Here is a 17419-nt window from a genome sequence, read left to right on the forward strand (position 1 = left end):
TTATTTTGTTGGGGGTTCTGGAATTGTTCTCGTTCTGGAATTGTCTGCCCCAAAAGCCCACTGCGCTTATGGTCATCCGCAATCATCCTGGTGGGATATGTGATGCTGGAATGTTCCATGAGAGCGAGCAGCCAGCTCTGTGTCCATCCACCCGTTCTGCTATCCCTAGGTCTGCTGCTGTGATTATCTTGTCAGGGTCTCGGTCACACACTGTTGATACTGCCCTATGACGCCACCCATCATTCAAATTATTTTTAGCGTAAAGTCCCGGCACAGGAATCGGTAATCCAAGGAGTGACATCTGGCCTTCGGGGCTTATGTGATTAGAAGCGAGCCCTGCCCCTAATAGCCCAGCGGACATTCTACATTACCTCCCCCTTACCAGCCATACCTTGATTGGATGGAAACCGACCAAGCGTACGGAAAATGGACGTCTTAATGACTAGTCTGGGGGACAAGCGTGCAATCCTGACAACACATGTTGTTAGGGTGGGGGGGGGGGGCCTTCGCCGGGAGCCAGCGTAACCATAGAGATGCTATGCTAAAGAAGGTGCCGCAGCAACTCCTAGGCTTACGGCTAACCCGCTAATGTGCAGCGCAGCAGCAATCCTAGTAGTATTGGGGCTAAGACCAGATGACCATGGAGATGACTAGTGAGACTAGGCTAGGAGGGAGCATCAGCAGGGTGAAGACCAGAGCGGAGAACAGGGATAGGGACACGACTCAATTCACTAGGGCATTCTACTGAATGAATCATAATCGCCACTTAGACGGGCTCATAATAACAAAGTGACCAGGCTTAATGGTGATGTTGTGTTTTGCATTCTCGTACTTTTCCACAGAACGAAAAGATTCTGAATCAGCATGAAAAAGTGACTGGAAAATGTGTAGTTGTGATTTAAGGATGGATTTTATAATTACTATATTCATTTTTTTTGTAGTAGGACCAGAAAAGCAAATTATTCAGTTTTGCAATTGTGTGTATACATTTCTTTGAATCTTTGGCTCCAAACTGTGTGTTTGTCTGTGTGAGACTGGGATTTTAATGAGGATACTTAATATCAACTATCAGGGTTTCTATTATGCGTGTATATTTGCATGACAGATGGAACTTATCTGGATGTTAGCTATAAACTAAATCAGAGTTCAGTTTAGAGCCTTGCGTTACCACACACCTCATATAATGAACCTAGCACTTTAATAAACATTCCAGAGTTACAAAAAAGTGGTTTGACAACAAGATAAAGGCCTATTTTTGGGCAGTTTGTTTGCTTGAAAAGGGTTTGCTTATTCTGAGGCAGATCGTTCCCAGAAGCTCATAGCAGCGGCTCTCTGCAGTTCTTCCTCTTTGTTTTTGTTTTCCTGAGGAAGTACACTTTGATAGATAGAGTTCAGATACCCCTGTGTCTCCCTCTCACATTTGTCATTGTTGAATGCCTTTTATTTAGCTCCTTATCCAAAAGGAATATTATGCTGTGATACATGCAACAGACATGTCTAATATTTTAGCAGGAAATTGCAATCATTCTGTCTTTTTTGTATACTTTTAGCTGCCTGCGATAGTTTACGAGACTTCTTGTGAAAATACATTCCTTCAGTGGGAAAATGGCATTTCCTGCCTATGCATCAGTGATGTGCTCAACGCTCTGTGTTATGTAACAAAATGTCAAGCCTCTTACATTACAAACGCAAACAATCCATCCCCATGCAATTACATATAGCTGCTAATGTACGCTTCATAACATGCCACGTTATGTGTTGCATACCTCGTCTTAATGTCAAAGTGATTTCAATCTCTAGAGAAAAAATGTCAGTTGAGGGTTCAGAGGTCAGTTATGTTTTTTAACTTGGTCCTATCAAGTGGATGCATCAACAAAAGAAGATGCATTCAATGACCTCTCGCGACCCCAAGCCGTCGTTATTTAAAGCATCTGCCTCGCACTCAAGTTTCAAACGCAGTCGCAAATTCCTAACCTCTCCTTTTTCTGTCTATTCCTCCCCTCTCTCCCTCCTCCCCCTCGCTCCCCTCCCCTTCTTCTCACAGGTATGGCCTCGCAAGTGCAAGTCTTTCCCCCTCACACGCTCCAGTCAAGTGCCTTCTTTAGCGTGAAGAAACTGAAAGTGGAGCAGAGTTGCAACTGGGATATGACAGGGTACGGCACGCACAGCAAAGTCTACAGCCACAACAGCAGCAGCAGCACCAGCGGCGGCAGCAGCAAGCACGTGTCGGCCAGCGTCGCCCCCCTCGGCATCAGCAGCTCCCTGCAGGTGGCCAGCTCCACACTGCACTACGAGCAGACGCTCATCTTCCCAGCCAGCGCTAGCCACATCGTGGTCGCCTCAGCCAGCAGCACTTCAGGGGCCGCGGGGTCACTGCTGGGCAGCAGCGCTAGCAGCGGAGGCAACGGCGGTAGCGGTAGCAGTTGCGGCGGCGGCGGCGGCGGCGGTGGTGGCGGCGGCAGCAACTGCAGCGACGGAGGCGGAGGAGGAGGAGGCAGCACTGGTGGTGGGGTGGGTGTCCACAACCTGACCCGCCGTAGTACTGTCAGTCTCCTGGACACGTACCAGCGATGCGGGCTTAAGCGCAAAAGCGAGGAGCTCGACAACAGCCACAGCAGCGTGCAGCTCGTGGAGGAGCGCGGCGGCGCGGCCATGATCCAGAACGGAGCGGGCAGCGGGGCAGCGGCGATGGCGGCGGCGGCGGCGGCGGGGACGGCGCCCGCCACGGCCACCGCCAACTCCACCGCCACGTCCAAGAACAGCAGCGCCAACAACGAGGGGGACTACCAGCTGGTGCAGCACGAGGTGCTGTGCTCCATGACCAACACCTACGAGGTGCTGGAGTTCCTGGGGCGAGGCACCTTCGGGCAGGTGGTGAAGTGCTGGAAGCGGGGCACCAACGAGATCGTGGCCATCAAGATCCTGAAGAACCACCCGTCGTACGCGCGGCAGGGCCAGATCGAGGTCAGCATCCTGGCGCGCCTCAGCACCGAGTGCGCCGACGACTACAACTTTGTGCGGGCCTACGAGTGTTTCCAGCACAAGAACCACACGTGCCTGGTGTTTGAGATGCTGGAGCAGAACCTGTACGACTTCCTCAAGCAGAACAAGTTCAGCCCGCTGCCGCTCAAGTACATCCGGCCGGTGCTGCAGCAGGTGGCCACGGCCCTCATGAAGCTCAAGAGCCTGGGTCTGATCCACGCCGACCTCAAGCCCGAGAACATTATGCTGGTGGACCCTTCCAGGCAGCCTTACAGAGTCAAGGTCATCGACTTTGGTTCGGCGAGTCACATCTCCAAGGCGGTCTGCTCCACTTATCTGCAGTCCAGATACTACCGGTAAGAACGCTTGGCTGCTATCCACACGCAATGCCGGTTGTGTTTGAAGGACCTCAGTATGAATACACACTAGTTTAACACAGCCTTGTGTTTTTAAATCCACGCTGTGTCTCGAGTGTTCCTGTGTGCGCTGATGTGCGGGGACAAAGTCTGATGGTTGAGGAAATTGTGTGAAAACACACTCGGCCGCTGTGCCGAGATGAGTCGTCACCTGTCATTTAACATAGGCTACCAAGTTCTACAATGGTTACTTCTTATTTCTTGGTAAGGCATCATTTCTGCTAACCCTTTACACTACTGCCTTAACCCCACGTCTTGCTACGTGGAGGGATCTGACCCGCTTCTTTCTCTTGAGGATATTTTTTGAAGTCGCTTTCTTTCATTTTCTGTTTGCTGAACCTCTGAAACAGTAAATCTGATCCTTGATCACACGTGGAGACTACATGCCTGAAGGCCCCTATCGACCTCCTGTAAGCTGTCCACCTTCACCCACCCATACGGAGGGTCTCCAACCCCCCACGGTGCTGCCACTGCCCCGACTGGCTCCTGTTCCCCTCTAGGGTGGAGGCGAGGGGTCAGCCTGAGTTCTCCTGTAATATGGGCCTGTAATCCACACCAGAGGGCCCAGCATTAGAACCAGATGACTTCTTTGGAAAAAGCACTGCTTCTCCCTGAGCTCCTTTGCTCTTCTCTCTCTCTCTCTCTCTCTCTCTCTCTCTCTCTCTCTCTCTCTCTCTCTCTCTCTCTCTCTCTCTCTCTCTCTCTCTCTCTCTCTCTCTCTCTCTCTCTCTCTCTCCCTTTCTCCCTCTCCCTCTCCCTCTCTCCCATTCTCTCTTTCTCTCCCTCTCTTGCTCTCTCCCTCTCTGACGGCCCGGAGCCACGGGGAGGTGGTGCTGTGGGTCATCTGCTGCAGAGCTCAGAGAGTGTGAACGTTGAAACACAACACAGCGCAATCTTTGTTTTGGCGTTAGAGGTGGGAGAGAACAGGTGTGTGTCTGTGTGTGCGTGTGCGTGTGCGCGTGTGCGTGTGTGTGTGTTGTTTTGTGTAAGGCACTTCCTCCTTGAAAGCTGTTGAATGCTTTCTGTGCTTACAGGCACATGTGTCTCAAAATACAGTTTATTTATGTGTGCGTGTGTGTGCGTGTGTGTGCGTGTGTGTGTGTGTGTGTGTGTGTGTAAGGGCGTCAGTGTGTGCTTAAGGGAGATATGAGAATGTGAGATAGGACATCTTGGCCTCCATGCTGCTCTCGGAGGAAGTTCTGTGTAGGCGCTGACATCTGTCATTTGACAATCAATTCAGAGCTTGACCTCCGCAGGCCTCTGCAGGATCCGGGCCAGCAGTGCAATGCAGGCAATTTAAACACACCAAAAAGAAACAAAGTTCAGATGCCTGTTGGGTTCACGACGAGTTCACGATGAGTTCACAAGCTCAGAACTGAACATCAGTCCAGCCCTGATGATTTTAAGATAAGCAGACAACTTAGACGGAGTCAGTCGCAGATGACTGCTCTTCAGGGGGGGGGGACCCGGGACGCACGGGGCGTGGTGTTCTGCTGGTGCTGCACGTAATGATGCACTCTGACCGGGCTTGTCGGATCCCCGTTATGATCTGCTCGCTGCCGCCGTGGCTTGCTAAGACCAAAGGGGACTGACATAGGCTGGAACTCGATATGCCATTAAAGACAATCCGTCGCAGCAAACACAGTTTAGGTCGACAGAGTTGAAGTCACCAGGGTTAATTTGATATCGCCGCACTCTCACTTTCTCTATTTCCATTCAGTCACACAGTGACTCTATGACTACCATGAGGTCCGACTCGTTTCAGATCTAGTATACTTTAAAGCAGCGCTGTGCGAGGGTAAACCTTTATGCACGGCTTCCACCCCTCCCTCAAACAGGGAGATCACTCCTCACTGATAAAATTGAAAGTGGTGTCATCCAATGCCCATTATGGGCCTCATATCATACTGCTCTCTACCAATACTCTTTAGTTTGTCCCCTTTTAGCAGGAAATGTGATACACCATCGACGCTTGCCACTTGCATTATCCATGCCATAGATACTGTATGCCGCTCAGGGCTAGTGTGTCTGTGTGTGTGTGTCTGTTTTTCTGTGTTTGTGTGTGTGTGTGTGTGTGTGTTTGTGTGTGTGTGTGTGTGTGTGTGTGTGTGTGTGTGTGTGTGTGTGTGTGTGTGTGTGTGTGTGTGTGTGTGTGTGTGTGTGTGTGTGTGTGTGTGTGTGTGTGTGTGTGTGTGTGTGTGCATGTGTGTGTATGTATTTTTATGTGTGTGTGTGTGTGTCTGTGTGTGTGTGTGTGTGTGTGGTTGTTGACTGCTGCCAGTGCCTGGCAGATAAGTTATGGATTTTCCACAAGGTTGACTCATGCAAATAAAACTATTCAAGGTAAACAAGAGGCGTGCCATTTGCGAGCGCGGCTCTCGTAGTGCTTTTAGTGTTTCAACACCGCCGCCGCGCTCTGCTGGCTTGTGAGCACAGGCATTGTGTACACTATCTGGACTCATCTGTCCATGTCTCCTGCGCACTGCGTGTCGACAGCATCGCAGTATTTAACCACCTGGGTGGCTAAATACACCAGCTGAGGCTCCCCTCTCTACCGCGTTAATGGTAGGTTTTTTAGTTCTAGTTGATTGAATTATTCTAATACTATTATAGTTAATCCTAGTTATAGTTAGCCCTTCTTAGCTCCAATAGCCGATATGTGCTTAGTCTCAAAATCCTGGTTACATCCCCTTATGCCCCTATCCTTCTTGCTACCGACATGCTGCTCTCCTCTCCTCTCCTTTCCTCTCCTCTCCCGATTCTCTCCTCTCCCCCTTTACTCCTCTCCCCATCCTCCCCCCTACCACTTCTCTCCTCTCTCCCCCCCTTAGCTTCTGCTCCTCTCCCTCCTTTTCCCCTCTCCCCTATCCCTGACCCTCTCCCTCTCTCCTCCCCTCTCCGCTCCTCTCCTCTCCTCTACCCCACATTCCCTCATCTCCTCTACTCTCCTCTCCTCCCCCCCACTTCTCTTCTCTCCTCGCTCCTATATTAAATGATGTAATCGCTAATCTGCCTTGTGTGCTTATCTTGGGCTTGATAAAGGGATTATTCCTATTTCCCGGTTGGGCCTGCTTGTCCTGCTTGTTTATCTCGCTGATGAAAGGCATGAGGCGAAGGCAGGACTGCAGCGGCCGGACATTATGTAGGTTTTTTCTGTTGAGTTTATGTAAAGTTCCCTCAAGCAGTACAGCTGGCGCTCGCTAGCCTGGCGGCGGCTTGCTATTGTTGGACATGAGGCGCTGGAAGGAGGAGGAGCACTGGGTGCGGGGAGAACAACAGGCCCATCTGACCTTAACTGGCTGTCGGCTTCAGTGTCCAAAATCATCATCATCGTCGTCGTTTCTCAGGATGCCACCTCACTACTTACTCTGCAGGCATTCTTTGTCTGCCTGTTGTTTTACTGCTTGTACTCTCTCTCTCTCTCGCTCTCTCTCTCTCTCTCTCTCTGGCTCGCTCGCTCTGTCTCTCTCGGTCTCTCGCTCTCTGTCTCACCTTCTAGCTAACGTCTCTCTCTCTCTTCCACTTGTTCTGTCTTCTGCTTGTTTTGCTCGCACACTCTCTCCCTCTCTCCTCCCCCTCTCCCTCTCTCTCCCTCTCTATCCCTTTCCCACCCCCTCTCGGCCTTGCTCTCTACCTAATTATCTACAGATTGAGTTTGCTCTCAGCATGAACACTGGCCCTCTCCTCCTTACATGAGTGCACATGCGCATCACACTCCTAGAACAGAAACATGAGAAATGAGCCTCCTTTACAGTTACAAAAGAAAATGTGATTTAATATCTGTCCCGTTCAATATGTCCCCATCACCATCAACCAATCAGGATTTAGTGGTACTTTAGTGAGTTGCTATTGGAGGAAAGAAAAAATCTCTGTTGTGATGCAGGACGTATTGTTTTCTCCCTGGGGACTGCCGAACTCCAGCTCGTAACATGAAAGCCTATTCCTGCCGTACTTTTTAGAGTGCATGCCTGTGTTTATGTAAGCAGTAAACAAAAAATGCCAACGGCTAATGCTAGAATCTCTGACAGTCACACGGTGAATTCAGACCGTCAATGGAAATAGACCCGTCTGGTGGTTTAATTGTGTCGCCAAACTAAGTCGTTAGAAGGTAGAAAGCTGCTAAACTGTATTTGGCGATCTGAATGTATGGTGGTCAGGCTTGTCGTCGATCCTGTTTAATATCAACATCTTATGTGATGTTGCCTGTTTCCCGTGAAGTTACGTGAAGTTGCAGCTTTGGACAAGCAATCCCATTCCTGCTCTTGTGAAAGACGACTCTCCCTCTCTTTCTCTCCCTCTCTCCCCCCTCTCTCTTTGTCTCTCCCTCTCCCCGGCTCCCACCTGTCTACCTGCTTCCCTATCTGTTGTTATCGAAGCACAGCGAGACAGACAGGCCCGGCGTTCCGCCACATTTAACCTGCCTGGAGTGCTGGACCTCGTGGAGCGTGTTAATGAATCAAGTTGCCATTAGTTACTGTTTCACCGAGTGTGTGTGGATGTTTGTTAATGTGAGCGGGGTTGGTAACGCCAGAGTCTATAGTTGTACTGCGTGTCTCGGTGAAGCTGGAGCGAGGGTGGGGTAAACGCTGCCGATGGAACGCATGAGGAAACGATGAAGGAGAACAGAGTGGAGGCAACGCAACAACGGCACTCTGCAAATAGTGCATGTGTTTGAAGATTCCACGGAAGAACGGCAAAGGGGTGAACATCAGGGTGGAAGGGGGGCAAGGGGTCATGGGGAACGGAGTTGAATACGGTGGTGTGTTTCTCTCTGCACCTGGAGCTGTGTTCTTCTCCTCGGTCAAAGGAGAGGCAGGTCGTTTCATTTCTAATGCTGATGAGGTCCTTGGGTGCTTCCTATATATATTGTACCTCCTTCACGTGTGTGTGTGTGTGTGTGTGTGTGTGTGTGTGTGTGTGTGTGTGTGTGTGTGTGTGTGTGTGTGTGTGTGTGTGTGTGTGTGTGTGTGTGTGTCTGGGTTTGTGTTTACGAGGTGTGTGGCTGGGGCCTATTATTGTACAGGTGACTTTGGGTTCTCAAATATTCCCGGAATTTGCGACTGGGTGGTAGAAAATACAAAACATCAATAAGAAGCTACCCCCAGTATGATAATTACCCCTTCTTGTGCTCACTTGTGTTTTAATGACGGTCATAGACCTTCGCCTGCATGACAGAATCCTAATAGCCTGTTTCTCATTTACAATGTGCCTCTGGGCAACGCCTCCTATGTGTCTCCACAGAGCAGCGAGCGAGCGTGTACGAGTCAGGCAGCAGCTTAGCTAATTAACTACCGGTAGTCAAACATGGGAACTTATACAGCCGTCCAGCAACCTCAGTTACGTCGACAGTTAATGAGAGCATCTTGTTTCATCTAGGGTGTGTGAAAGGTGTCCCCTTGTGTGTGTCTGTGTGTGTGTGTGTGTGTGTGTGTGTGTGTGTGTGTGTGTGTGTGTGTGTGTGTGTGTGTGTGTGTGTGTGTGTGTGTGTGTGTGTGTGTGTGTGTGTGTGTGTGTGTGTGTGTATGTGTGTCTGACCTTTGCATTCGCCACCGCCCTGTGTCTTTAGTAATGTATATACTGTGTCCGTGCGTCCGTCCGTTTGCATGCATCTGTTGTCCGGGTGAGTCTCACCAGCTTCCTTCCCAGTGCCGATGTATCCCAGCAACCACCTTCCTTTGTTCTCCAGAACTGTTCAATTTCCATACATTTTCTCTGGGATATTAAGCCGGTTGGAAATTAAGCCGCCGTGATTTAGAACACCAGCCTAGTATCCACTCAGTGGGGCTCCCTGAAGCCGCCCTCCCTCCATCCAATAGGAATACTCCATTGGACATAAAGGTTTATTATCTTTTTATGATATCATCTTTTCCTATTTATAAAGTGGAAAATAGGATTTTTTGTTTTTGTTTTTTTACGGAGAACGTGTCGAAGAAGGCGGTGTCGGTTTCAGTGTGTTTATCAGCTTATTCTGCGGAGGGAAAATAAACAATCACAAATGTGTTCTCTATGAGAGCGTGGCTTGGGGACTAGCCAATGGGAAGGAGGTAGGACTCGCCGGCTCACACACACACACACACACACACATCACCTTACCCCCGATACCCCACCTTCCCTCTCCCTCTGTCCCTCAGCATCCCTCACAGTGTCCCCCTCTCTGCCATCAATCCTTCCTGCCTATCTCTCCTTCCTTCCTCTCTTATACCAATACCTGCCTCTCTCCCACCACCACCACCACCACTACCGCTACCACCACCACCACCACCACCACTACCGCTACCACCACCACCACCACCACCACCACCACTACCGCTACCACCACCACCACCAATTCTCTGTCTCCTCTGTTCAATCCACGTGCATGAATATTTGAAAGCCAACAGCGGGATTGTAATAGACGTATTGGGGCCTGGCGCCGGCGTGTTGTGGCCAGAAAATGGAAAACAGGGAATTCTGGAGCAGCTGGAACGGTGGACAAGGTTGCAAACAAAGACAGAAATTGAAAGAGAATAAAAGAGACAGGACTGAAAGGATGCCAAGAGAAAGACAGATGGAACAAGTATAGGAGGGAATAAAAGTAAGGAAAACGTCCTGTCTGAGATGGGTGATCGAAATACAGGGGCAGACAAGGTGCACCCATGCAGGGGCAATCCTGCCCGAAGAGTGAACGTGGGAGATTGCAGAGCGCGGAGCAGGGGGCGCGGGAGGGCGGTGCATGTGCCTGACTGGCCGGCTGGGTCGTAGCGCTGCCTGTCTGTATGTGATGCAGAATGCCTGCTGTGCAGTGCCCACATGCATTCTCCCACCACGTTTCAGCCTTACACAACAGATGGGCTTGTTTTCTCAACTGGAAGAATTTGCTAATGTGCATGTATGGTCGTGAATCGTTCAACATCTAATAGGCACAACGGACCACCAAAGCTTCTTCGGGAAGGATGAGGCTTCTCCCTATGTCTCTCCCCCTCTGTCTCTCTTTCTTTGTCTCTTCATTTTTATTTTGCTCCTGGCACCAATTTTGCTGCTGTGGCAACTTGCTTGCAAAGGACGATAATGTGACCGATCAAACTATGACCAATTTCCCCCCAGGATTTGAATGCTTTTCCTGTAAAAGCCCTGTACAGGAATGTGCTTTCAACCATGGTTTCAGTTAAAGCTTAGGTTAAACAATGATAGATCGGAAATTTCTATGTTAAATGTTACACAATGAACAAAGGAGATCTGACCGCATTCATGAATGAACAATTTACCGTATAAAATGAATCCATGTTTATGGTTTCATCCCATGGTATGTAATTTTCATGCTTTTCTTCGCTACAGTCTACGTAACGGCTTTATCAGAAGTGATGGTTGGATTCAGAGCTGAAGGCTGTTTTTTAAATGGACTGAATGTGCATTTTATGTCACCCGACATTGATCAATTATTAAAAATGACTTATAGCGTTTTGTGCCCTAGAAATATATTGTTGTGGTGTATCAGATTGGGATTGCTTGTGCCCAAGGCATAATTTGTTTGGAAAAATAATTACTTTCTCTGTAGAAGCCTGGTTAAATATTTATAGGCTTGGTATTGGGAGTGTGGAGGCTGTATGCAGGGATTCTTCAATCTTTGTTGAGGGGACGCACATATGGGCCTGGTGATCGCTCCGGCGAGGAGAGTACCGGTATTTAAATATAATATTCATGTCTAAATATAATTGTTAAATAAGAGAGAGAGCTCAGTGAGTCGGCGATTATTCACCACTAATTCCTGTGTTTGGTCATCATCTAGCGGCGTGTTTTCTTTTTGGCGTTCAGTGATTGAACGTTCAAGACAGCTTGGAAGGTGGAAAGGTCGACCAGCCTCCGACGTTCAGGTGCTCAGTAATTACACAAGCGCTTCTGTGGGAGATTACACGTCAATTATTGGTAACAACGGAAAAACATGAACAATGAACAAAATAAATAAACAGTGAAAAGTAAAAAAAATATATACAAAAAACAACAACCAAAAAGCCATTTCAAAGTTTCATTTTATTGTGATGATTCCCCTTTATATTTGTGAACCGTCCATTTCGTTGATTGCATTAACATGTTACACACACTTACAGATGTGTAAGTGTGTGTGTGTAAATGTTCGAGTTTGTTTTATAAGGCAAGTGTGTTTGTGTGTTTGTGCGCTTGTGCTTGTGTGTGTGTTTCTGTGTTTGTGTGTGTGGGTGCTCAAAGACTGCTCTGTGGCCCTTCATAATGAAACCGGCACTGTAATAGTTTCCAATCTCTTTAGCGCGTTCTCATTTAACGCTTACACAGTCACACAGGATCAGCGGTCAGGGTCTGTTCCCAGGTAATGACTGCTAAACACACAGCGAGTGATGGATTCCTCCTGACACTGGCCTACATGCTGAGAACTAAGTAGAGCTCTTTGTATAGAAAAACATATAGAGAAACAACACACGAGCATCAAACGCACGCACCAACCATGTACACACGCACCAATGAACACATACACGCACGTCACAAATGCGCAAACACATGCACCCACGCACGTGTACTTGCACAAAAGAATGAGCACGCACACACACATACACACACACACACACATATGCTCATTTACTGTACATGCATGCATAAAGGAATGCATTCCAATCCCCCAGGTGTTTATGATGGGATGTAACTGCCTGTGGAGTTTCATGATTTGCGCATGGCATCAAAGCACAAGTCTTACAACACACACACACACACACACACACACACACACACACACACACACACACACACACACACACACACACACACACACACACACACACACACACACTTCGTCTTTCATTAAACCCAGGGTCTGCTGAATATATCATCATACAGATGGCTTCACTTCAAGCGAAGGCAGCAGTGTTGTCCTTGTAAGCAGCAAAGGGGAATACCACGCACGTGTTAGTTTTTTTTGTTCTTGTTATGTTTTTCCCTGCGGTTTCGCTTTTCTTTTTGGGGGGGGGGAAGCATGGCAGCAGGGTACACGGTGGCTCCGAGCGACTCCCTGCGCTAAGCATTGGATCCATGTGTGGGTAAACCCTCCTGGGTCATGTCATGGCTCGTTCACCAGCTGAACTATAAACCTTCCTCTTCTCCTGGCACTCTGGACCTGGGAAGACTGCAGCAGGTAACGCAGACCGGAGGAGGGAGAGAGAGAGAGAGAGAGAGAGAGGGGGAAAGATTGAGTAGGGCAAATAGTGGGTTTTATGGATCTATTGGTTTCCTGCCTGGGGAACTGTGCAGCAGCACATAGAAAAGCCCCCTGCCCTTGGCCAGGATCATTACTCAAACACGTTGACTGAGCAGTATGAATGTTGGAACAACTGTGGCGAGGCACATAATACTCTCATTAATGTATAAAAAAAAAAAGGGTAACACGAATACCAGCGCTCCCTCATGACAGATCTTACAGCTATTCACAGTCCGAAAGCCTTTCCTTGTTCTGATCGGAGGCCCCGTCTAAAATTAATCAGCGCTGATGATCTCATGCGATGGGTTTTGCACGGTGGGGAGGGGGGATGGGGTTGGGGGTTAAAAAAAAAAAAAACGAGTCCTGAAAAAGAAAAGCTTTTCAGTTTTCAGTCGTTACCATGACGACCGGGGGCTCTTGTTCCAAAATTGGACGTGCCTGTGAAGGCTTAACACCTGAACTAGACTGGAGCTGTTTTGATCTGTGCCTCCCGGACAAGCCTCATCTTTGTGCTTTGGGCACAGCCAGGCCTCTTGAGTCACGCTCTCATCTGGCCGCTATTGTTTGCCCAGGTGGGTCTGCACTATAACTCTCTCTCTCTGTCTCTATGTCTCTCTATCACCCTCTTTCACCCTTTCTATGGATCTCTCTCTTGCGCTGTTTCTCTCGCTCACCCTCTCTCTCTCTCTCTCCCTTAATCTCTTGCTCTTCCTCTCTAATCTCTCTGTATCTCTCTTTCTCTCTCTCTCTCTCCCTCTCTTTCTCTGTCTCTGTCTCTGTCTCTGTGTCTTGCTCATGTCACCCTCTCTCTCGTCCTTTCCCTTGTTGCCTGTCCCTAAGTTTGAGGAACACTTTGTTCACAATCACAGTCTAAATGACTCTGTGTTATTTACGTTTTTGAATTTCTTTTTGGATGTGTGTGTCTTTAAGAGGGCAGAGGGGAGACAGACACGAGAGAACGTGTCGGGGAGAAAGCGATGGCTAATGACTTTAAAAGTCGCCCGGTGGGTAGGAGGCTAAGGAAGAACAGCTGAGAACAGCGGGGGACTTTTATAGTGTTCCCTGCTCGCTCTCTATCCCTATCTCTCCCTCACTCTGACAGTCTTTCTCCTCCAGAATCTTTAATGCCTTTACCGTCCCTTCACAACTCCATCTGTCTGTCTTTTATTTATGTATCCATCTCTTTCTCTCTTACCTTCACTATCTCTCTCTCTCTGTCTCTCTTTCTCTCTGTATCTGTCTCTCTCTCGCTCTCTCTCTATCTTTGTCACTCTCTCTGTCTCTGTCTCTCTGTATCGGTCTCTCTCTCTCTCTCTCTCTCTCTCTCTCTCTCTCTCTCTCTCTCTCTCTCTCTCTCTCTCTCTCTCTCTCTCTCTCTCTCTCTCTCTCTCTCTCTCTCTCTCTCTCTCTCTCTCTCTCTCTCTCTCTCTCCCTCTCTCTCTCTCCCTGTCTCTCTGACTCTCTGTCTCTGTAGTCTATCCCCCCTCTTCTATATGTACTCTGCCCCAACCCCTGTTTGTTTCCCATGCAAATCTCCTCTGATGCTACACCGTCGATACGATTCTCTGTCGTCACACTATGAAGCGCTGAAACAAGCCTGCGTGTCCAGGTTTCATCATGTTCATAGACATACCGTCCAGTCCATATGGGCTGCACAAGGAGGGTCAAGTAAACGCCCATCTGCCTGTTAGGTCATCCAATATGGAGGTGTATTCGCTTCATTGATATGGCTGACTGGCTGAACTCAGTCTCCATGCACTGAACGAGGCAGGAGTTGGACTAGCGCGGCACCTGCACTGAGCTGAGAGAATTTCTGAGAGAATGCCACTGGAGGTTGTCAGTAAAAAAATTCAAAATCTTCCGTCAAACTATTCATCAAGTTTGTCTGATTCCTAACTGGAGGAAGGCAAGCAACGAAGTCGGGGCGGAGAATCCGGAATAGGCGGAGGACTGTGTCAGCGTAGCAGCGCTGGAGAAAAGCTACATGCTACCTGGTTCTCTCTCTCTCTCTCTCTCTCACTTTATATCTCTCCTGTCTGGCACTCTACCCTCTTCCCTTTTCCCGCCCTCTCTCTCCCCCGGGCCTTGAATTTTGTGAAAAGAGGCCATTTTGTGGATCTTATTGTATAAAGGCTAGTGCTGGAGAATAAAGCAGTTGAGGCTAAGTCTCTGTGGTCCGTCTGGCACAACAACCCCTTTATTTATTTATAAGCCACGCGTGACTGTGACACACGCAGACCGAAGATGAGAGACGAGGCGAAATGGGGAAAGATGGTGGCGGCTGTAACTTTGCTGAAATTCTCGCCAGCAGCCGCTGACGTTGTCATTAGAGGGAGCCGGCGTCTGAGAGATTCACTTTAATCTCACGAGCCGCTGCGGTAGAAAACACAGGGGAAGGACAATGCGTTAGATAAAGCCTTTTTAAAAAAACAAACGCAGTCTGCCCCCCCCCCCATCCCCCTAAGATCTATTCTCTTTATTAATTACATCGCTGCCCTTTTTTGCGTTAAGTAGATTTCCCAGGGTGAGCGAGGGAGCATTCTGCCCTCTTGTAAGCACGTAGACACACACATACCGGGCCGGGTTCGACGATGCTGGCGGTGACCAGGTCGGTGCATTAACCGATTTATAGTTAAGTGGTCAACCCCCCCCCCCCCCCCCCCCCCCCCCCCCCTCTGATAAATTTACCCAGAGGGTCCCAAATGGCAAATGTGGTCAATAGAGGGGGTCCGGCTCATTAATGGGAAGGTCCGGAGGTCCTCCCTGCAGTAGCTCAGCTCTCGCCCTGAGATCACTGGCGTTCACAAGGCTGAACGCTCTAGAAAACGATGTGATTATCAAATCACACGTCGGTGTGAGGTGAATGGTGGAAGGCGAGCAGCCAGAGTCTAAGAGCTGTTTTCACTTTAGCAGCAGCAGTAGCCCGGGATGTTTAACACTGTTAACACACTGTCGCCTGCAGCCCTGGCAATGACACACTATGTATTATTGATCATTCTGGTGTTGTTTAATGAATTTAAAACTTAGGGTTTACAAAAAGAAAACAAACAGTGACGCACTGGGAACCAATGAAAACCGTTCAACACCTTTTTTAGAAGCAGCTGGGGAAAATGTGGTCGCGGGGAAAACAACAGACATTCATGAAGACTCAACATGAAGGAAAAAGGAGTGAAAAGCACAACGTTTGGCCTACGACCCCTGGAAGGCTTGACTCGGCAGTATTGATCATGTTGAGGCCCTTCAGATAAGGTCTGCTGCAGCTGTTAATCTCACAGGCAAACATATATGAAAAATAAATGGTGAAAAGAACAACCAACAGGGCTTTGATGGAGGCTGATGCTTGGAGATTGTTCCAGGAAACAGGACGGTATTTTGCGCTGCCCTCATCCTGAGAACTTCCCTTTCTGTGAAGACGAGGGGCCCGGCAGCACTGGGGTGGAGCTGGCCAGGGCTGATATTACAGCAGCTGGATCACACAGGCTTTGATCTGCCCCCTGGTTCTCAACATGTCTGTGGGAGAGTCATTACTGATGTGGTGTTAGAGGGAGAGAGGGAGAGAGGGGGAGAGAGAGAGGGGGGGGGAGAGGGAGAGAGGGGGAGAGAGAGAGAGAGAGAGAGAGAGCTCAATCCCCTTGCTCCCCTAGTGTTGAGGAGTATCTCTCTCTCTCTCTCTCTCTCTCTCTCTCTCTCTCTCTCTCTCTCTCTCTCTCTCTCTCTCTCTCTCTCTCTCTCTCTCTCTCTCTCTCTCTCTCTCTCTCTCTCTCTCTCTCTCTCTCTCTCTCTTGCTCTCTCTCTTCCTCTCTCCTCTCTCTCTCTCCTTCTCTCTTTCCCTTTCTTCAACTCTCTCTTTCCGTTTCTCTCTCGCTCCCTCCCTCTCTTTCTCTCTCACACAGACGTTATATTAAATCTCTCCTTTACCCACACAGTCTACCTTTTGTACTGGGTGGTAATATTGACATACTGCAAGCTGTCTTGGAGGGAGGCCCATGCATCACACATTATCTGCACACAATGCCAAACCAGGTTTTCATCATTCCCATGTAAACATATTCTCCCACTCCTACTTTATCTTCAGGCTGCGCTCCTTATTGCGCTCTCTCACCCTCTCTCTGGCTCTCTCTCTCATTCTTTCTCTCTCTCTGCTGCTCTCTCTCTGCTCTCTCTGCTCTCTCTTTGTCTGTCTGTCTGTCTGTCTGTCTGTCTGTCTGTCTGTCTGTCTGTCTGTCTGTCTGTCTGTCTGTGTCTCTGTCTCTGTCTCTGTCTCTGTCTCACTCTCTCTCTCTCTCTCTCTCTCTCTCTGTCTCTGTCTCTGTCTCTGTCTTTCTCTCTGTCTATCTCTCTCTCTCTCTCTGTCTATCTCTCTGTCTCTCTCTCTGTCTCTCTGGTTCTCTCTCTCCCTCTCTCTCGTCCTCTCTCTGGCTCTCCCTCTGGTGTTGTGCTTTGTTTTCCGTCTCCGTCCACTTCCACCGCTGAGCCCTTGTTATTTCCTCATAAACTCTCTTTCCTCAGCGGCGGGTCCGGCGTCGGCACATCCAGTCCTTTACATAACCCCCCCCCCCCCCCCCCCCCCCCCAGGATGATGTCATGCTCCTCCCGACCGACGCTGTCAGACACAATGGGCCCGCGCGGCAGCTGAGTGCCCGGTTCGGGCGCCCCGCTATGACGTGTGTCTCGCTCTCTCTCGCCCAGCGTGTGGAGTCACTGATGTCACCGCGTTGCGTCGCCTGGCTCACTTGCAAGGCAGCCAGAGTCCTCCAGGACCTGTGGTTTTACGAGGACGTTTAACGCTCTGAGCGCACGGCGATGTGAGTCAGAGTCTCGA

The 17419-nt window shown here is 49.2% G+C and overlaps 1 protein-coding gene across 1 annotated transcript in view; it reads left to right on the plus strand.

The window, feature by feature from the left end:
- hipk2 (homeodomain interacting protein kinase 2) overlaps positions 1 to 17419 on the plus strand; it is a 74495-nt gene that overhangs the window by 14676 nt on the left and 42400 nt on the right. Inside the window, exon 2 of the mRNA XM_056599397.1 lies at positions 2045 to 3338. Within this exon, the coding sequence (XP_056455372.1) occupies positions 2045 to 3338 (1294 nt within the window). The remainder of the gene's footprint in view (positions 1 to 2044; positions 3339 to 17419) is intronic.

This window comes from Gadus chalcogrammus, chromosome 9, assembly GCF_026213295.1.
Source record: "Gadus chalcogrammus isolate NIFS_2021 chromosome 9, NIFS_Gcha_1.0, whole genome shotgun sequence".
NCBI classification, from domain to species: Eukaryota; Metazoa; Chordata; class Actinopteri; order Gadiformes; family Gadidae; genus Gadus; species Gadus chalcogrammus.